The sequence below is a fragment of the Haliotis rubra genome, unplaced genomic scaffold (genome assembly GCF_003918875.1).
Source record: "Haliotis rubra isolate DU_JTF1 unplaced genomic scaffold, ASM391887v1 Scf275, whole genome shotgun sequence".
NCBI lineage: Eukaryota > Metazoa > Mollusca > Gastropoda > Lepetellida > Haliotidae > Haliotis > Haliotis rubra.
In genome coordinates, this window is record NW_025766836.1 from 423,340 (window position 1) to 445,612 (window position 22,273).

Below are 22,273 nucleotides of genomic sequence, written 5' to 3' on the forward strand. Positions count from 1 at the left end.
GGTACCATATGTGCATATCATATGTATGGTACCGTTAACTACCATATATATACCATGGTACACATATATGTATATCATATGCTTGGTCCCGTAACTACTGCATACCATGGTACCATATATGCATATCATATGCTTGGTCCCGTAACTACTATATACCACGGTACCATATGTGCATATCATATGTATGGTACCGTAACTACTATATACCATGGTACCATATATGTATATCATATGCTTGATCCCGTAACTACTGCATACCACGGTACCATATATGTATATCATATGCTTGGTCCCGTAACTACTATATACCATGGTACCATATATGTATATCATATGCTTGGTCCCGTAACTACTGCATACCACGGTACCATATATGTATATCATATGTATGGTACCGTAACTACTATATACCATGGTACCATATATGTATATCATATGCTTGGTCCCGTAACTACTGCATACCACGGTACCATATGTGCATATCATTTGCTTGGTCCCGTAACTACTGCATACCATGGTACCATATGTGCATATCATATGTATGGTACCGTAACTACTATATACCATGGTACCATATATGTATATCATATGCTTGGTCCGTAACTAATGCATACCATGGTACCATATATGTATATCATATGTATGGTACCGTAACTACTATATACCATGGTACCATATATGTATATCATATGCTTGATCCCGTAACTACTGCATACCACGGTACCATATGTACATATCATTTGCTTGGTCCCGTAACTACTGCATACCACGGTACCATATGTGCATATCATATGTATGGTACCGTAACTACTATATACCATGGTACCATATGTGTATATCATATGCTTGGTCCCGTAACTACTGCATACCACGGTACCATATGTGTATATCATATGCTTGGTCCCGTAACTACTGCATACCATGGTACCATATATGTATATCATATGCTTGGTCCCGTAACTACTATATACCATGGTGCCATATATGTATATCATACGTATGGTACCGTAACTACTATAGACCATGGTACCATATATGTATATCATATGCTTGGTCCCGTAACTACTGTATACCATGGTGACATATATGTATACCATGGTTTCATACCTGTGTACCATATTCCCTGACTGGTATCGCAAGATCTCTTATCTACATCAGATGGTCCAGATCATTGACATGTATACTATGGTTTCATACCTGTGTGTCACAGTTGTACAGTTGGATGTTTCCATTATTATATACAACAATCTCACACATGTATACTCTGCTCCAATTCCTCAATACTGTTGTCTCATACATGTAAACCATGGTTTTGTACCTATATACTGTATATTTGTTACCAAGGTTTCTTGTGCTGAAATAGAATGCGACAATACGACTTCAATTTTCAGCTATAAGTGTAAGATCATGTATAATGTCGGTACATTGTTTGTGTCGACATTTGCAATGGCTACACGTATTCATTTTCTCCAAGTTCCAATTGGAGTAAAAATCCTAGTTACACTGACAACAATGCCATTATCAGAAATTGGTATAAGTGGGAAAATGTATCAAGCAATCATATGTTTGTATAAAAGTGTGAAGTGCTCTATAAGGGTCAATGGAAGCCTTACAGAATGGTTCAATGTGCGATGCGGTCTAAAACAAGGATGTCTGCTCTCTCCACTGTTGTTTAATATATACATAAATGACCTAATTGTCACTCTAAATGGACTGGATATGGGTGTGACTTTGAATGATGAGAAAATATGTATTTTAGCCTATGCGGATGACCTTGAAGCGGACCTTAAAGTTCTCCTCGACTGCCTACAAAATTGGTGTGACGTCAACAAAATGACTGAATAATGACAAGTCGAAGGTTCTCCACTGTAGAAGCGTATCAATCCCGAGGACAACTTTTTTTGAATGTGGAAATGTGATTCTTGACATTGCGGACAGTTATTGCTACCTCGGACTTCTAATCACAGAACATTTGGACTATACCCGCATGGAGAAAGCAGTTGCCAGCTCTGCAACCCGGGCACTTGGACTGCTTATATCCAAACTCAAGTCACTTGGAGGCATGGGTATTAAAACATATACCAAAATGTACAACTCCATGGTTTGGTCAACCATTGAATATGGATCCGCTATATGGGGAAGTAAGACGCTAACCGCAATCAAAACTGTACAAAATAGGGCCATGAAGTTTTATGGGACTTAAGAAAACCGCACCGAACGCGGCCGTTGAGGGTGACATGGGCTGACACCTGCATGTGTGAAGACCTGGGGAGTGTGATGAGAGTATACACCAGAACCAACAGTCTACACAGAGATCGACTCACCTACAAAATCTTCCAGTGGAGGAGATCACTAGCACTGAAGAACAAGATTAACTGGATTAAAAGAGTTCGCCTTAAACTTACATCTCTAACCTTGCATGAATTATTTGATGTCACCAATGGACTTCACACCAAGCAAGTAGTACACAGGGTCAAAGATGCGATGTTTAAAGGAACAACACATAAAGGAATGGAAGCAGATATTCTAACCTGTACTCACAGCTCACAGTCTGTCAGGGAGGTAACAAACTGAGACGGTACGCTACTTTCAAGACGGAATATGGGCGTGAACAATACATCAACAAGACGATGACCAGAAAACAAAGAAGGGCTCTCTCTATGTTCAGATGTGGAGTAGCCCTCTTACACGTAGAGACAGGCCGTCTCAACAATGTCCCGCTAGAGGAAAGAGCTTGTTTTAACTGTAACAACGTTATAGAGGATGAGGTGCACGTGCTTTTTAACTGTCCCTTAAATACAAATATCACTAGGAACATGCTAAGTTTATGTTCAGTTATAAAAGACGATTTTAATTTTATGTCACCTGTTGATCAGTTAGCTTTTATAAAATCAAACCCAGATATTTTAAAATCTAGTGCCAAAACCTGCATGGATGTCTTAGAGGAGAGAACATCTCTTTTATATCACAAGTAAGGTTGACTTTTTGTTACATTATAGTGAGCATGTTTTAACTATTGTATGTATTTGTATTCTTAAAATGGTCTCTCGTAATCCAATAAGGGATAGCTCATCAAATGTATATTTTATACGTGTAAATATTTATATATGTTATACTTGTATGAGGTGAGACTTAAATAAAATATAACATCTGTCTGCCATTATCACGACACCGTCATTGCTGCTCTGACAATTGTTTGGGGGTAACTTTGTGTTGTATACAGCAATCATGTTTTCGTTGAGACAAACATGTACACACATTGTACCAAACCGCTAGGAGCTGGCTACATACATATGTTTAGTTTGTGTCATACATGAGGAGAGCACATTGGTTGTGAAGACACAGCCACATGTCATCATGTAATCATGTTGATTCATCCGTCCGACTAAAGTCACTGACGCGGGTTTACATATATTTATAGGCCGCTTCTTTCAGTGGCTTCGGTGATGGCGGTCAGTTTCCTATGCGTAAATTATGCACAAACAAGGGCTTGTAACGCAAAAAACAATGTTAAAACCCAGTCAGTGACAGCATATATTTCTTTGCCAGATTTTGGCTCTAAAAGCCACTGTGAATGTACGAGCGGTGTTTTGTTTGCTCCACAAGCCACTGTGAATGTACGAGCGGTCTTTTGTTTGCTCTACAAGCCCCTGTGAATGTACGAGCGGTCTTTTGTTTAGCTCTACAAGCCCCTGTGAATGTACGAGAGGTCTTTTGTTTGCTCTACAAGCCCCTGTGAATGTACGAGAGGTCTTTTGTTTGCTCTACAAGCCTACAAGCCCCTGTGAATGTACGAGAGGTCTTTTGTTTGCTCTACAAGCCACTGTGAATGTACGAGCGGTCTTTTGTTTGCTCTACAAGCCCCTGTGAATGTACGAGGTCTTTTGTTAGCTCTACAAGCCCCTGTGAATGTACGAGAGCGGTCTTTTGTTTGCTCCTACAAGCCCCTGTGAATGTACGAGAGGTCTTTTGTTTGCTCTACAAGCCCCTGTGAATGTACGAGAGGTCTTTTGTTGGCTTCTACAAGCCACCTGTGAATGTACGAGAGGTCTTTTTTGCTCTACAACCCACTGTGAATGTACGAGAGGTCTTTTGTTTTTACAAGCCCCTGTGAATGTACGAGAGGTCTTTTGTTGGCTCTACAAGCCCCTGTGAATGTACGAGAGGTCTTTTGTTTGCTCTACAAGCCACAAGAGGTCCCTGTGAATGTACTACAAGCCACTGTGAATGTACGAGAGGTCTTTGTTTGCTCTACAAGCCCCTGTGAATGTAATGAGAGGTCTTTTTTTGCTCTACAAGCCACTGTGAATGTATGAGAGGTCTTTTTGTTTGCTCTACAAGCCCCTGTGAATGTACGAGAGGTCTTTTGTTTGCTCTACAAGCCCCTGTGAATGTACGAGAGGTCTTTTGTTTGCTCTACAAGCCACCTGTGAGATGTACTAAGCCCCTGTGAATGTATGAGAGCGGTCTTTTGTTTGCTCTACAAGCCCCTGTGGATGTACGAGAGGTCTTTTGTTTGCTCTACAAGCCCCTGTGGATGTACGAGAGGTCTTTTGTTGCTCTACAAGCCCCTACAAGCCCTGTGAATGTACGAGAGGTCTTTTGCTTGCTCTACAAGCCCCTGTGAATGTACGAGCGGTCTTTTGTTAGCTCTACATGCGCCTGTGAATGTACGAATGGTCTTTTGTTTGCTCTTCAAGCCCCTGTGAATGTACGAGAGGTCTTTTGTTTGCTCTACAAGCCCCTGTGAATGTACGAGCGGTCAAGATGCACACCGACGAAGCAGTGATAGGCTTTTCCTTCAACGTGAATCAGTCCAAACTACACTAAGAGTGAGTAAGTGAGTGAGTATGGTTTTATGCTGCTTTCAGCAATATTTCGGCAATATCACAGCGGGGGACACCAGAAATGGGCTTCATACATTGTACCCATACACCAAGAATCTCGACGCCCACTGACAAAGAAAGATTGCCTGAAACATTTCTAAAACCAAATGCAACGTACATTGAGCTTATGTTGATTGATGGTGTGAACACGAGAGGTGATGGGAAACAATTCACGGCATGAAGCATGAGCTCCTGCCAGCATTCCTTGTAGTGTACCTCTGTAGGAATGCAAGTAATTTCTGCCTCTGTAGGAATGCAGGTCATTTCTACCTCTGCAGGAATGCAGTTCATTTCTACCTCGTAGGAATGAAGTTCATTTCCATCCTGTAGGAATGCAGGTCATTTCTCCTTTGTAGGAATGAAGGCCATTTCTACCTCTGCAGGAATACAGTTCATTTCTACCTCTGTAGGAATGCAGGTCATTTCTACCTCTGCAGGAATACAGTTCATTTCTACCTCTGTAGGAATGCAGGTCATTTCTATCTCTGCAGGAATGCAGGCCATTTCTACCTCTGTAGGAATACAGTTCATTTCTACCTCTGCAGGAATGCAGGTCATTTCTATCTCTGCAGGAATGCAGGTCATTTCTACCTCTGCAGGAATGCAGGCCATTTCTACCTCTGTAGGAATGCAGGTCATTTCTACCTCTGTAGGAATGCAGGCCATTTCTACCTCTGCAGGAATGCAGGTCATTTCTACCTCTGCAGGAATGCAGGTCATTTCTACCTCTGCAGGAATGCAGGTCATTTCTACCTCTGTAGGAATGCAGGCCATTTCTACCTCTGTAGGAATGCAGTTCATTTCTACCTCTGCAGGAATGCAGGTCATTTCTACCTCTGCAGGAATGCAGGTCATTTCTACCTCTGCAGGAATGCAGGCCATTTCTACCTCTGTAGGAATACAGTTCATTTCTACCTCTGTAGGAATGCAGGTCATTTCTATCTCTGCAGGAATGCAGGTCATTTCTATCTACCTCTGTAGGAATGCAGGTCATTTCTGTCTCTGTAGGAATGCAGGCCATTTCTACCTCTGCAGGAATGCAGGTCACCTCTGCAGGAATGCAGGTCATTTCTACCTCTGCAGGAATGCAGGGTCATTTCTACCTCTCTGTTGGAATGCAGGCCATTTCTAAGGAATGCAGGTCATTTCTACCTCTGCAGGAATGCAGCCCATTTCTCTGTAGGAACCTCCTGCAGGTCATTTCTACCTCTGTAGGAATGCCCATTTCTACCTCTGTAGGAATGCAGGTCATTCTCTGTACCTATCTCTGTAGGAATGCAGGCCATTTCTACCTCTGTAGGAATGCAGGTCATTTCTATCCACCTGCACCTCTGTAGGAATGCAGGTCATTTCTATCTCTGTAGGAATGCAGGCCATTTCTACCTCTGTAGGAATGCAGGCCATTTCTACCTCTGTAGGAATGCAGGTCATTTCTATCTCTGTAGGAATGCAGGCCATTTCTACCTCTGTAGGAATGCAGGCCATTTCTACCTCTGTAGGAATGCAGGCCATTTCTACCTCTGTAGGAATGCAGGTCATTTCTATCTCTGTAGGAATACAGTTCATTTCTACCCCTGCAGGAATGCAGGTCATTTCTACCTCTGTAGGAATGCAGGTCATTTCTACCTCTGTAGGAATGCAGGTCATTTCTACCTCTGTAGGAATACAGGTCATTTCTACCTCTGTAGAAATGCAGGTCATTCTGTCTCTGTAGGAATGCAGGTCATTTCTACCTCTGTAGGAATGCAGGTCATTCTACCTCTGTATGAATGCAGGCCATTTCTACCTCTGTAGGAATACAGGTCATTTCTACCTCTGTAGGAATACAGGTCATTTCTACCTCTGTAGGAATGCAGGTCATTTCTACCTCTGTAGGAATGCAGGTCATTTCTACCTCTGTAGGAATACAGGTCATTTCTACCTCTGTAGGAATACAGTTCATTTCTACCTCTGTAGGAATACAGGTCATTTCTACCTCTGTAGGAATACAGGTCATTTCTACCTCTGTAGGAACACAGTTCATTTCTACCTCTGTAGGAATGCAGGCCATTTCTACCTCTGTAAGAATACAGTTCATTTCTACCTCTGTAGGAATGCAGGCCATTTCTACCTCTGTAGGAATGCAAGCCATTTCTACCTCTGTAGGAATACAGTTCATTTCTACCTCTGTAGGAATACAGTTCATTTCTACCTCTGTAGGAATGCAGTTCATTTCTACCTCTGTAGGAATGCAGTTCATTTCTACCTCTGCAGGAATGCAGGTCATTTCTACCTCTGTAGGAATACAGGTCATTTCTACCTCTGTAGGAATACAGTTCATTTCTACCTCTGTAGGAATACAGTTCATTTCTACCTCAGTAGGAATGCAGGTCATTTCTACCTCTGTAGGAATGCAGGTCATTTCTACCTCTGCAAGAATGCAGGTCATTTCTACCTCTGTAGGAATACAGTTCATTTCTACCTCTGTAGGATTACAGTTCATTTCTACCTCTGTAGGAATGCAGTTCATTTCTACCTCTGCAGGAATGCAGTTCAGTTCACATTGCTATCACTCAAACTTCAAATTACGAATTTAAAAGAATTCAATTTCACACTGTGGTAATTCACTTGGGGATAAAGGCATTCTCCGGCGTTTGCGCCATATAAACTTGCAGGGTTCAAGATTTCCTTCTCCAGAAAACCACCACAATGTGAAATTCATTTCTTAAATATACATTGTCTTGTGTGTATTGGTAGGTGAGGTGAAATGGGGTTTAACGTAGCACTTAAGAATATTTCGCTCATATGACGTTCATAATACTTAAAGGTCACATGCAACCAAAAATCAAACATAATTAAAACACAATTATCACTTCTCCATGACATATAATATGCATTGCTGATTATGAAAATACAAATAAACAAAATTATAAGCGTATAATCGCAAATCAAAAGTGCAATATTTTGTACTTGGGTTTTACCTCCCTCGAAACAAGCAGCCGGGATACCGAACCCAGTCAGAGCGGGTGGGTGTGCACTCAAGTGTAACGGCTGGTTCATTAGCAGATGCCGCCTTCACGGCTCATTGTGTGTGTATATATAGAGATGTTGGGTTTTGTAAATACATGCTCATTTTTGTGTATAACATTTTGCAATCAACAGACATCATAACATGTCATGTGTTCAAGTATCACACCTGCCTGTCTGTGTAATTACATAATGTGACAGAGACCGAACTCGGGCCATAAATCAATGCGTTTTGTTTATGGTGTATAGCCTGATTGGTGTTAAGTTCAAATTGCATGTGGTCAGTGATGGCAGTTGTGTATTGAATATTGTCATTAGCAGACAGGCAGGCAGACACACAGGTGGCAATAAAACAAGACATTGAGTTTTGTCTGTGACAGCGACATATCTATATCACAGCAAGAAATTGTGTCAACGCTAAATAATGACATTGCTTTTAAGTATCGAACTGAGAAAGTGACTCGGTAAGAAGAACGTGTGTGGTGAAATAGACAAATGAAATTATATAAACAGTTTATTTACTGTCATAACATATAAAAGCTCGCGCCTGTGAGACATCAACAAAACATTATGAAAATAGCTCACACCAAAGCCTTCACCGAGTATTCACCAGACAGCCCGCTTCCAAGTTGCGCGAACCTATTTCACTGCGCACATGCTATGAGCGCAGCCCAGCTGTTGAAACCCGTATTCCCAGAAAGTCTGGGGAAAATTAGTGAAACGTTTGAACTCCGATTTCGCGCGGTTTTTTCATCGTTATTATTTTTCAACTTTATAAGTTGAATTTGCATTTTGACGCTTTGTTTCGGTAAGTCCATACCGAAAGGTATCAGAATCTGCAAAGTTGTGTTTTACGTTGCATGTGACCTTTAAGCTGGTTTTATAGTTCGGAATTAGTCTTGTACATTGGTAGCACGTGATCTGATATATACAGGCGGGATCTGGTCTTATTCAAACTGAGAGGAATTGGTTTTAAGCAATTCTGTTGGACCTGTCCTGAAGCATAATCATTGGCAAAATATGATGCGATGGGTTTTTTTGTGTTGTTGTTGCTTTTTGCTTGCTTTTTTGTTGTTTAACACCGCGCTCGGCAATAATACATATATAAATAATCGAGTCTGGACCAGACAATCCAGTGATCAACAGCATAAGCAGCCATCTACGCAATTGGGAACCGATGGCACGTGGCAACCAAGTCAGCAAGCCTGACCACCCGATCCCGTTAGTCACCACTTAGATGCAATATATATTTGTATGTTGGTAGGTTGCAGACTGAGCCAAAATACGAACTAAATGAAAACAGTACATTGCATGATACTGTTATATACATACATTGTTTTTATTACAACATCCAATGATGCGCAAATTGCCCGTGGAAAAGATATTTGCCTCACAACGGTTTTTGTCTAACATTGAATCTTTTGACCAGTTTACAGGCTCAGATCAGCAACTGATATTCTGATCAATTAGTTGTTCTGTTGGCAGCCGGTTAATACCACCACTGCTTCAGTTCATGAAATTTTCATTTGTTTCACAAAACCATGCAGACGGAGGTAATCAACGCAACCCTCTACCTTGGGTGTGATTCCCGTTCTCATTTGGCAATAAACCAATAAATAATATTTGTTTCATGAACCTGTCCCTGATCCTTCACGTTTGTATCCCAACAAACCATGGCCTTATTTGTAATGTTTTATCTAAATAACATTGACCCTCACCCTGTTCACGATATCCACATATGTCACGTATTTTAAGTCCCATACTAACCTTATTGGTGCCCTTGGGAGTACATTTGTATATGACCTTGAACTATTCGCGAATCCAGTGTTATGTTATGACTCTTAACATATAAAACTAACGAGTGAATATAATGCTAATGACCTTGACCGTAACCCTGCATTTGACCTTGACCGTGACCTTTCCTTGACCTTGTACCAGTTCAGTCACACAAGAACCTCCATGATCAGTTTCTGACTTTCACCCTCTGAAGCAGGCCTTCTCTGTTCCCCCTTCCCTGGGGATGCCTCCCGTTTCCGGAACACACTGTCAGCAGACTGAGACCGGCGTGTCCTCGGGGGCAGGGGCGGTGGGTTGGCACTCTCTCTGGGCACAGCCATGACCCATGACTTTGGTGGTCTTTCTGGTGGTTTGTCAGTCGGTTGTCTGGGTGGTCTACCCCTTGGAGGGAGAGCTGGCGGCTCATCACTACATTCAGCAGGTTGCGCGTCATTCGTGGGGGATTTTCCTTCGGGGGAAATATTATGACTGGTCGATTGAAGCTTTAGGGGTTTTGGTGGACGTGGCGGTGGTTTGTCTGGGGAGACCTTTGGAGGAGGTTTCGGGGGACGGCTGCAGAGTGGGGTTGAAGAGGTTTCGGGATGGAATGATTGTTCATACGTGGATTTACTTATTGTCAAATGCGATGGGCGTGATGGTGCTGATAGAGAAGATGTGCGAGGACGACGCTCCCACAGAGTACCCTCCGATTCATTCTTGATGCTGGCAATAGGTTCCGCTGGACAAGGGTGTGCTCTGATTGGAGAAGACGTACGCTGAAAGGGTAATCTCTTCGTTGGCGATGTGTTAGGCATTGCTGACTGTTCTTCCTTGTGACCAGGTTCTTGGCAAACGGCCAGCCCCGTTGGATCAGGCGGTGCTAAACGAGAGGGCGTTTGATGAGGACTGTGCGCAGGTGTGTTTGTCTCCCAGCTGTAGTCACGTGACGCTGTATTAGTGGAGAGTTCCGTTACACGTGATGTTGCAGCTGGAGAAGATGTACGTTGATGAGAATGTTCTTTCATCGTTCCTCCTAATGAACATACAGAATTGGGATGTTTGGCGACAGTTTGCCATTGTAGTGATCTATTGGGAGGTCCTGACTCCTTTGGGAAATGTTCACGTACTGTTCGAGTAAGGTTCGATGATCGTTCTGATGTAAAGTCTGATTCGCGTGGAGGTTTCGACCACCATTGGCTACCTTCACTTGCGTAATTACGTGACTGTTCTAAACCCGTATCATTTGGTCCATCCTGATTGTCAACGGCGATTCTAAAGGAAACACCTCGTTGAATATGCGATTGTTTCTTGACGGGATCGCATTCATTCGGACGTCTGCGACTCCTAGATCGTTCTTCGGGAATGTAGCTTGGCAATAATTCTATGGGAATATCAGTGTCATTAGCATGTCTTGTTTCATTAACAAACTGATCGTGTGTCCAACTCGGGGAGTGAGCAAGTGATTCCTGCACACCATGCCTATATCCAGACGTTGAGGTAGACCCAGGAACACCCTCCGGAGGGTGTTGAAGGTCAAGGTGTTGTTGGATCAGACCACAGGGTCTGCTTTCTTTCTGCACAACGTGCGGCATGACATCGGCGACGGTGAGAGAGGAGGTGTCTTGTTGACGATGCCCATGGCTCGTGTTTGTCCTTTGACGTCGTTGTGAGGACGTTTGTGGTGCTGGAGGTGGTCGGCCTGTATGACGTATCTGTTGTCGCCCTCGACACCGTCGATCTCCGTCACTGACGACATCTGTAGCAGAATAAGAAAGCCTTAAGTGAGTGATCGTTGATGAAATAATATCACTACCTGGCAACATGGACTTGAAAGATTTGTTTGTTTGTTTCAATTTGTTTGATGCCGCACTCAGCAATATCACAGCTATATGGCGGTGGTATGTAAATAATCGAGTCTGGGACAGACAATCCTGTGATCAGCCTCATGCGCATCGATCTACGCAATTGGGATACGATGACATGTGTCAACCAAGTAAGTGAGCCTGACCACCCGATCCTGTTAGTCGCCTCTTACAAGCATTGGAGCCCGGAGAGCGTCATATACTAAATGATGTTAAAAGATGGAAATTATTGTTACTCTGCCTGGCCTTGGTACTAACAGGATAAAACAAGGTATTGACGGCTCGATGATAGTATAATGTGTCTAAGTGAGGTATCCATGTTTAAAGTATATTGCGGCGAAGTCATTAAGTAGACTGAACACACAGACACACACACGCACGCACGCACATATTTACGCTCAAACGGTGAAATGTGATTAATGCACGATATTTTGAACAGGTAAGTGACATAAAAATCAGTATATCGCCCGTTTGAGGCTTCGCAGCCGAGGTTGATAGATTAACCCTCCAATCGTCTATGATAGGGCATTATACGTCAAGCAAATACTGAAGACATTAATATTTAGCAACAGATTCTGTTTCTCTTACAAGAATGAGTGAGTGAGTTTAGTTTTACTCCGCACTCAGCAATATTCCAGCTATATGGCAGTGGTCTGTAGATAATCGTGTCTAGACCAGGCAATCCAGTGATCAACAGCATGAGCATCGATCTTCGCAATTGGGAACCGATGACATGTGGGTAAACCAAGTCAGCGAACCTGACCACCCGATTCCGTTAGTCGCATCTTACGACAAGCATGGGCTACTGAAGATCAATTCTAACCCGGATCTTAACGGGTCTTGATGCACAAAGATGGAAAGCACTACAAGAATGAACTGGACCTGGAGCGTGAATTTGACGCGGAAGTTTATAATATAAGTGTGTCCAGCACAATAGAATGAACACTAACTTTTCTATTATTTGAGAAGCTAGAAACTATTACTTAGATTAAAAAATGACATCACATTTTGTTTTAAAAAGTAATGCGCTCTGAATGCGGGACAAAGGGCATGCTAAAGGTCGATGTTTGAATTTTCAGCGTGTGTGCATCAGGCGACCTAGTGGTTGACGTCATGAGCACCGATCTACGCATTTAGAACACAATTGTATGTATAAACCAAGTCAGAGAGCCTTGCCTCACAGTCCCGTCAGTCGTGTGGAGCTACAGTCCGTTTGGCTCAAAAGCGGACCGATGAATTGCAATCTAACTCGAAAACCAATAACATAAAATACTCAATGAAACGCTGATCATAATCAAAACATCATACCCACTCTGTGAGGTTTTTGCAGAATTTTTGTCCTACAAATAAAAAAGTTGTTTAACAATCTATCATTAAAATATTGACACAGTTCACTATTTGTTACGAGGGGGAGTGCAGAGAAAGGGACAGCCAGGTGTTCGAGAACGGATGGAGACGGCACAGCACAGGTTAATGAATAAATATCTTTGTCTGTGAACGTGCTTCTCGAACACCTGGCTGTCCCTTTCTCTGCACTCCTCCCTCGTAACAAACAGTGAACTGTGTCAATATTTTAATGATAGTTTGTTAAACAACTTTTTTGTTTTTAGGACAAACATTCTGCTAAAACCTCACAGAGTGGGTATGATGTTTTGATTATGATCAGCGTTTCATTGAGTATGTTATGTTTATTAGTTTTCGAGTTAGATTGCAATTCATCGGTCCGCTTTTGAGCCAAACGGACTGTAGTCATCATGCATTGCCTGACTCTGTCACAGAATAAATATCTACATACAAAGTTAATGCATACCTTACCTTCATATCTAGGTAGTGTGCGCGGCTGTCTCCGTGCTAAAAACTCAGTGTCGGATACTGTTTGTCCGGGTTTTACCACTGCTTGAAATTGGTCTCTATTTCTACTACTCGGATCACAGGATCCGGACCGTCGTGGAATAGTTTTAGTCTCACACCCATTCGGTATTCTTGGGTTTCTTCTTTCCTCGGGTGTGTCGTCATCATCGACATCATCCGAAAACGACACCTTCGCCTTCTTCAACAATCCGCAACATCTACAATGTATGTACTCCGGTCTCCCAGGGTGCTGTCGGGTGTCACACGAACTGCTTCTGAATCGATCACGTGATTTAGGAATAAACATCCGATCTGTCGAACTCTTCCCATCACTCGAGGAGCTCTCATGCCGTCGGCGATGCTCGGCGATAATCGGGGAACGTAGTTTCGACATGACAACATCGTCGAACTCCGATTCGGAATCCGACAGCAAGTTTCGGTGAAGGGTTTGCAAAGTTGAACACAAGTTCGTCATTATGATATAAATAAAACACACGACACAAAACAATATACTTAAACCTGAAAGAACAAACAACTTGTAGCACTACTTCCAAAATAGTTCAAATCCTGAATCGGTCAACACACAAATCATGTCTCAGATACACACATCCAATGGGCGTAGATTGGTTCCGATCCATTCCATAACAGTGTCCCGCAACCAAACAACAACACTTCATGATCCGACAATGATAGGCAAATTCCTTGAACTCAACACCCATCATTTGACAAATACACGTCCATTACAAAACAGCACGTCCTTCTTTCCTTCGCAGGTGAGGTCAGAGATGTATTTCGTTTGCCAAGTCAACCACAAATCTTAACAACGGGCTGAGTGATCGGCTTGGCTCCCATCAACCGTGTACCCTATTTCAATCAAAGGTGATTAGGCCGATCGCGTTTAAATGGTAGGAATAGGTATCGGAAGCGATTTGGAATAAATCAGACTGGATTAGTTCGGATTAGCAATAAGCGCTGTATTCAGGGCACCGTATGTATGAATGCCCTGATGCTTGGCTCGAATTACTGTTAAGCCGATTTGAAATGTTGTTTGTAACGTCTATTATGAGGTGGAATAGAACTTCTGTTGTCAAATGGCACTCAGTCTGCCTCGGCGTTCGTCGTTACATTCGGAACAGCTTGCCATCCGTTCCTGGACTCTTTGTATGAAGCTCGCATGACACTGTTTAATATATTAATGAGTTGGCCTGGCGGTCAGGTATACTGTCGTACCTAGTGGTAGTAGTAGTAGTAGTAGTAGTAGTAGTAGTTGTGACAGTGGTAGTAGTAGTAGCAGTAGTAGAAGTAGTAGTAGTAGTTGTGACAGTGCGAGTGGTAGTGGTAGTAGTAGTAGTAGTAGATAGAAGAAGTAGTAGTAGTAGTAGTAGTAGTTGTGACAGTGGTAGTAGTAGTAGTAGTGGTGGTGGTAGTAGTAGTGACAGTAGTAATAGTAGTGACAGTAGTAGTAGTGACAGTAGTAGTAGTAGTGACAGTAGTAGTAGCGACAGTAGTAGTAGTAGTGACAGTAGTAGTAGTGACAGCAGTAGTAGTAGTGACAGTAGTAGTAGCGACAGTAGCAGTAGTGACAGTAGTAGTAGTAGTGACAGTAGTAGTAGTGACAGTAGTAGTAGTAGTGACAGTAGTAGTAGTGACAGTAGTAGTAGTGACAGTAGTAGTAGTGACAGTGGTAGTAGTAGTAGTGACAGCAGTAGTAGTGACAGTAGTAGTAGTAGTAGTGACAGTAGTAGTAGCGACAGTAGTAGTAGTAGTGACAGTAGTAGTAGTAGTGACAGTAGTAGTAGTAGTGACAGTAGTAGTAGTGACAGTAGTAGTAGTAGTAGTAGTGACAGTAGTAGTAGCGACAGTAGTAGTAGTAGTGACAGTAGTAGCAGTAGTGACAGTAGTAGTAGTGACAGCAGTAGTAGTAGTGACAGCAGTAGTAGCGACAGTAGTAGTAGTGACAGTAGTAGTAGTGACAGTAGTAGTAGCAACAGTAGCAGTAGTGACAGTAGTAGTAGTAGTGACAGTAGTAGTGACTGTAGTAGTGAGTAGTGATTGTAGTAGTAGTAGTGATAGTGCAGTAGTAGTAGTGAGTAGTGGTAGTAGTGACAGTAGTAGTAGTAGTGACAGTGGTAGTAGTGACAGTAGTAGTAGTGGACAGTAGTAGTAGTGAGTAGTGATGAGTAGTAGTAGCAAGTAGTGATTAGCAGTAGTAGTTGCAGTAGTAGTAGTAGTGACAGTAGTAGTGACAGTAGTAGTAGTGACAGTAGTAGTAGTGACAGTGCAGTAGTAGTGCTGTAGTAGTAGTGAGTAGTAGTAGTAGTGACAGTAGTAGTAGTGATAGTAGTAGTAGTGACAGTAGTAGTAGTGGAGTGGTAGTAGTGACAGTAGTAGTAGTAGTGATGGTAGTAGTAGTAGTAGTGGTAGTAGTTGCTGCTGTAGTAGTAGTGATAGTGGTAGTAGTTGCTGTAGTAGTAGTGATAGTGGTAGCAGTAGTAGTAGTGATAGTGGTAGTTGACGGTGTAGTAGTAGTAGTAGTAGCTGTAGTAGTAGTGACAGTGGTGGTAGTAGTGCTGTAAGTAGTAGTGATAGTGGTAGTAGTAGTAGTAGTAGTAGTAGTGTAGTAGTAGTAGTGACAGTAGTAGTAGTGATAGTAGTAGTAGTGACGGTAGTAGTAGTGAGTAGTAGTGATAGTAGTAGTGACTGCTGTAGTAGTAGTGATAGTGGTAGTAGCTGCTGTAGTAGTAGTAGTGAGTAGTAGTAGTTGCTGTAGTAGTAGTGATAGTGGTAGTAGCTGGTGTAGTAGTAGTGATAGTGGTAGTAGTTGCTGTAGTAGTAGTGATAGTGGTAGTAGTTGCTGTAGTAGTAGTGATAGTGGTAGTTGTTGCTGTAGTAGTAGTGATAGTGGTAGTAGCTGCTGTAGTAGTAGTGATAGTGGTAGTAGTAGTAGCGGTAGTAGTGAGTAGTGACAGTAGTTGTTGCTGTAGTAGTAGTGATAGTGGTAGTAGTTGCTGTAGTAGTAGTGATAGTGGTAGTAGCTGCTGTAGTGTAGTGATAGTGGTAGTAGTTGCTGTAGTAGTAGTGATAGTGGTAGTTGTTGCTGTAGTAGTGATAGTGGTAGTAGCTGCTGTAGGAGTAGTGATAGTGGTAGTAGTTGCTGTAGTAGTAGTGATAGTGGTAGTAGTAGTGAGTGTAGTAGTAGTAGCTGGTGTAGTAGTAGTGACAGTGGTAGTAGTGGTGACTGTAGTAGTAGTGATAGTGGTAGTAGCTGCTGTACCAGTAGTGTAGTGGTAGTTGACTGCTGTAGTAGTGATAGTGGTAGTAGTTGCTGTAGTAGTAGTGATAGTGGTAGTAGCTGCTGTAGTAGTAGTGACAGTGGTAGTTAGTGGTAGTAGTAGTAGTAGTAGTAGTGGTAGTTGTTGCTGTAGTAGTAGTGATAGTGGTAGTAGTTGCTGTAGTAGTAGTAGTGGTAGTAGTGGTGCTGTAGTAGTAGTGATAGTGGTAGTAGTTGCTGCTGTGAGTAGTAGTGATAGTGGTAGTAGACTGTAGTAGTAGTGACAGTAGTAGTAGCTGCTATGTGTAGTAGTAGTGACAGTGGTAGTAGTTGCTGTGAGTGATAGTAGTAGTAGTGACAGTGGTAGTAGCTGCTGTAGTAGTGAGTGAGTAGTAGTAGTAATTGCTGTAGTAGTAGTGATAGTGGTAGTAGTTGCTGACAGTAGTAGTGGTGAGTGGTAGTTAGCTGTAGTAGTGAGTGAGTAGTAGTAGTAGTTGCTGTAGTAGTAGTGATAGTGGTAGTAGTTGCTGTAGTGAGTGATAGTGGTAGTAGTGTAGTGTAGTAGTAGTAGGAGTAGTGTAGTAGTAGTGCTGCTAGTAGTAGTGATAGTGTAGTAGTAGTTGCAGTAGTAGTAGTGATAGTGGTAGTAGTAGCTGAGTAGTAGTAGTAGTGATAGTGGTAGTAGTGACAGTAGTAGTAGTGGTAGTAGTTGCTGTAGTAGTAGCAGTGACAGTAGTAGTAGTGATGTGTAGTAGTGAGTAGTGGTAGTAGTAGTAGTGATAGTAGTAGTAGTGGTAGTAGTGACAGTAGTGTTGCAGTAGTGACAAGTAGTAGTGACAGTAGTAGTAGTGAGTGTAGTAGTAGTAGTGACAGTGGTAGTAGTTGCTGTAGTAGTAGTGACAGTAGTAGTAGTGACAGCAGTAGTAGTAGTGACAGTGGTAGTAGTGACAGTAGTAGTAGTGACAGTAGTAGTAGTGACAGTAGTAGTAGTGACAGTAGTAGTAGTGACAGTAGTAGTAGTGACAGTGGTAGTAGTGACAGTAGTAGTAGTGACAGTGTAGTGACAGTAGACAGTAGTAGTAGTGACAGTAGTAGTGACAGTAGTAGTAGCAGTGACAGTAGTAGTAGTGACAGTAGTAGTGTAGTAGTAGTAGTGACAGTAGTAGTAGTGACAGTAGTAGTAGTGACAGCAGTAGTAGTGACAGTAGTAGTAGTGACAGTAGTAGTAGTGACAGTAGTAGTGACAGTAGTAGTAGTGACAGTGAGTAGTGACAGCAGTAGTAGTGACAGTAGTAGTAGTGACAGTGGTAGTAGTGACAGTAGTAGTAGTGACAGTAGCGGTAGTGACAGTAGCAGTAGTGACAGTAGCAGTAGTGACAGTAGTAGTAGTGACAGTAGTTGTAGTAGTGACAGTAGTAGTAGTGACAGCAGTAGTAGTGACAGTAGTAGTAGTGACAGTAGTAGTAGTGACAGCAGTAGTGACAGTAGCAGTAGTGACAGTAGCAGTAGCGACAGTAGCAGTAGCGACAGTAGCAGTAGCGACATTAGTAGTAGTGACAATAGTAGTAGTGGCAGTAGTAGTAGTAGTGACAGTAGTAGTGACAGTAGTGAGTGGGTGAGTGAGTGAGTTAAAATGTTACATCGCATCGGCAATATTACAGCCATATAGTGATGAGAACGAGATAATCAATTTAAAATATCTGTCGACAAAGGACAGTAAAACCAACTAGATTATTATCATAGATATATATTTAAAACTAGTAATCAAATCTAAAATGCTTTAACGATAGAGGACGATACAATATAAAAAAAACAGGCTACAGATCGCTAACAACTGAAGGTAGATCTCCATACAAGGGACCATGGGGACTTACAGTACCTTTGCTACCTGCATAGACCCTAGCTGGATTTACACCATCCCTTCAGCCGCTCGCGATTGTAGGAAATATTTAGCTTTTAACTTTAAAAGAACAAAATACTACGTTTTAAAAATATGGTAAGTTAAATTTAGCTTTGAAAGTTTTGGGACTTACAGACAGTAGTAGTAGTAGTAGTAGTAGTAGTAGTAGTAGTAGTAGTAGTAGTAGTAGTAGTAGTAGTTGTGACAGTAGTAGTAGTAGTGACAGTGGTAGTGACAGTAGTAGTAGTAGTAGTAGTAGTCGTTGTGGTAGTGGTAGTAGTAGTGACAATAGTGGTAGTGACAGTAGTACCAGTAGTGACAGTAGTAGTAGTAGTAGTAGTAGTAGTAGTAGTAGCAGTAGTAGTAGTAGAAGTAGTAGTAGTAGTAGTAGTAGTAGTAGTAGTAGTAGTAGTAGACGACTAATGTACATCATCAACATTTTAGCGTCGTATATGTAAGTATATTCACGACACAGTCACCGGACTTTCCTTGTCTAATCCCCTTCACGGTAAGCTCCAGGCAACGTAACAAGTTCCTCGGTCTAACTTGGTATGACAGGGGCTCAAACCACCGACATTTTCCTTTCCGGGGATACATTCTACCCTCTGTACCAAGGAGGCCATTGCTTGTCTTAAGAGGTGTTAGCAGGGTCAGGCTCGGAGATATGATTGACTGAGTATCACGTAAGTTCGACGGCGTGGGCTGTTATTCATAAGAGCAATCATAAAACATCATCAATATTTTATCAATCAATTATTTACAGGCATATTCTTCAATAATGCTGAGTGGTGTTAAAGGTGTTTTCGACAATATTTTTGTCTATACTATATATATTGGGGCATATGTACTCACTTTAGCTTCCTGTTGATACAATAAAAGACTTATTATCCCTTACGACTTGCCTGAAATCGATAATTGAAACTTCGAGGCGAACAGCTTCCAAACAGATAACATTTGCCATATATGGAATGTAAACGATTGCTCCGTACATCGAAAACTGTCGCACGCGGCGTTGTCGGTGTTTGTCTAACCGGCCTCAATCACAAGTTGCGTAGGATATTCTAAAAGAGCGTTCCAAGAGACATAACTCTATGGGCTTCGCTTGAAATAAAGTTCGGTCGGTAGAGGGCGCGAAAGTCAATTTAATGCAACGTTGTATTAATTCATTCGAACTTTTTATTTTCATATTGTAATCTTAATACGTATTTGTTTCGGAATGACTTATATGGTAGCTTCGCTGGGGGCTGATACTTAGTCTAGTATTAATGAGAGAAATGCAATATTGATTTTTAGAGAAGGGTGGCGTGATAGTGTGTCTTTAAACAAAACCGAACGTAAAAGCTAGAAACGTATACACATTAATTCCCTTATTTTCCCTACTTTGTAATATTTTAACCACAGGCATCCACATACGAGCAATCTGTATATATATTTCTAGGCGTATCGTATGGAATGTTGTTAATGAGAGAAATACAATATTGATTTTTAGAGAAGTGTGGCGTGGAATGTTGGAAGGCACATTCTTACTAAGCGCTTTAGTGTTGTCCTTGACATTAAACATTCTAAATATTCAAAAGAATGCACCATCGCGTGATTCTCTGATTTTAATCATGTTTAAATGCCACAAGCTTGCGTTCTTGACGTTTGACAAAATACAACTTAAAAGAATAAAGAATGTGTGATCGCGTGAATACCATATCTCGTGTTCACGCGATGTCGCGTTTTGTACATATAGCTCGACAATGTCCCTAACCCTTACCATAGTATCAGTTAATGTCAGCGTATAGCATTGTTTTGGGCCTTCGGGGTCTTCAGTGAGATGTCAGTACACTACCCCTAATGGATTTCATCGCATCTGTATACGTATAAGACCTGCATCTGTATATACGGGCTTTATTCTCAGATCAGGCTAATGGGCCTTGATAAAATTGAAATCTTATTTAAAATACGTTAAACCTTCCTTGTCTTAGGTTAAATCGAAGAAACCACTACCACGAGAAAGGAAGTGGAGAATAATAACAGTCAATATGTCTATTGTGCCGTTTGTGTGTTTTCAGACAGGATCCGGGTTAGAATTGGTCCTCAGCAACCCATGCTTGTCATAAGAGGTGACCAACGGTATCGGGTGGTCAGGCTCGCTGACTTGGTTGACATATGTAATCGTATACCAATTGCGTAGATCTATGCTCATATTGTTGATAACTGGATTGTCTGGTCCAGACTCAGTTGTTTACAGACCACCGACATATAGCTGGAATATTGCTGAGTGCGGCGTAAAACAACAAACAGGGAAACAAACAAATATTCAAACAATGTTCCCGTGGGCGACATCTTAAATCGTCTCTCTGTACCCATTTTGGGAATCAAATCCGGCCTTCGGGGTGTGCCGCAATAATCATAGGTCTACCATACCGCACGTCAATCCCTTCCAGTCGCCTTGGGGGAGGTGGGGTAGCCTAGTGGTTAAATTGTTCGCTCTTCACGCCGAAGACCCGGGTTCGATTCCCCTCATGGGTACATTGAGTGAAGCCCATTTCTGGTGTCCCCCGCCGTGATATTGCTGGAATATCGTAAAACTCACTCCAGTTGCCTGGAATCATATATAATCGAGGCTGTTACCAATAGTGTAAACATAACAGAGCAAACTTAACACATTGCAGCCATATTGCCAGGTTTACAATAAATGACATTACACCTAGTCTACGCAGAAATCAAGGACAGACTGAAACTCCTATCCCACCGCGTGAATCTATTGTCAACACATGTCGACTCTCATTGGGATTGGCGAGTTATAGCATGACCTCGATTCAGCAATCCTATGCAAAGGTTTAGACGCTCATTAGTGTATAGATACACGTTGAACACGAAGGATGAAACTGCTGTTGCTTGCCGTCTGCGTCGGTGTTGTGGTCTGTGTACAGGGTAAGACGTTGATGCCGTTGCCGGACTGACTGACTGACTGAGTTTGGTTTTACGCCGCTGTTAGCAATATTCCAGCAACATCACGGCGGGGGGACACCAGAAATGGGCGTCACACATTGTACACATGTGGGGATTCGAACCCGGGTCTTCGGCGTGACGAGCCAACGCTTTAACCACTAGGCTACCCCACCGCCCCTTTGTCGGAGACTCTCGATGCTGTTTTAGCCCGATTTTTTGTCATTGCTCATACGTGTTTGACTTTCTGTTGAACGGTTACTGTCGCATTCAACAATAGGGGACTGAGTGAGTGAGTGACTTGGGTTTAACGCCGATTTGAACAATATTTCAGTTATACCACGGCCTGTCAGCTAAATGTAGGAGAAAGTGTTGAAGTGCTGAAGTGCTGAAGGCCTCAGAGGTTTGTGTTACTTTGAGTAGTGTTGGTAGTGGGGAGAAAATCCCGTGAAGGTGCTGCCTATGTTAAATCAATGGGGAAAAGGCTTGTGGTATACTTTCGTCCACGTTTCTATGCACTCTGAACCACGTTCCGGTGTCATTCTTCTCCTCCACACATAGAAGTATTGAAAAGTCTGTCTACTCCTTAAAAAAAAAAAAATCCTATAGAAAGTTAACAGAGCCTTAAAATCTGTAGGGCACCGGTGAGTTTCGGCAAACAAAATAGAGAGAAATACAAACAAATGCGAAAACAATACAAAATCAAATGGAAGGAACAAAGAAGTAGCGTTCCTGTCCCGATTTCTTTTCTGATACTTGCTAAAAGCGGCGTAAAACCAAACTC

The 22,273-nt window shown here is 42.2% G+C and overlaps 2 protein-coding genes across 2 annotated transcripts; both read right to left on the bottom strand.

Moving 5' to 3' along the window:
• Positions 1–5,225: 5,225 nt before the first annotated feature.
• Positions 5,226–5,849, bottom strand: LOC124280871. Its single transcript, XM_046716861.1, has one exon. The coding sequence runs from the start codon at positions 5,847–5,849 to the stop codon at positions 5,226–5,228; it is 624 nt and encodes a 207-aa protein (XP_046572817.1).
• Positions 5,850–9,835: 3,986 nt separating this feature from the next.
• On the bottom strand, positions 9,836–10,693 carry LOC124280872 (proline-rich extensin-like protein EPR1). The gene has a single exon (XM_046716862.1). It carries the CDS (start codon positions 10,691–10,693, stop codon positions 9,836–9,838), a length of 858 nt encoding a protein of 285 aa, XP_046572818.1.
• Positions 10,694–22,273: the final 11,580 nt, after the last annotated feature.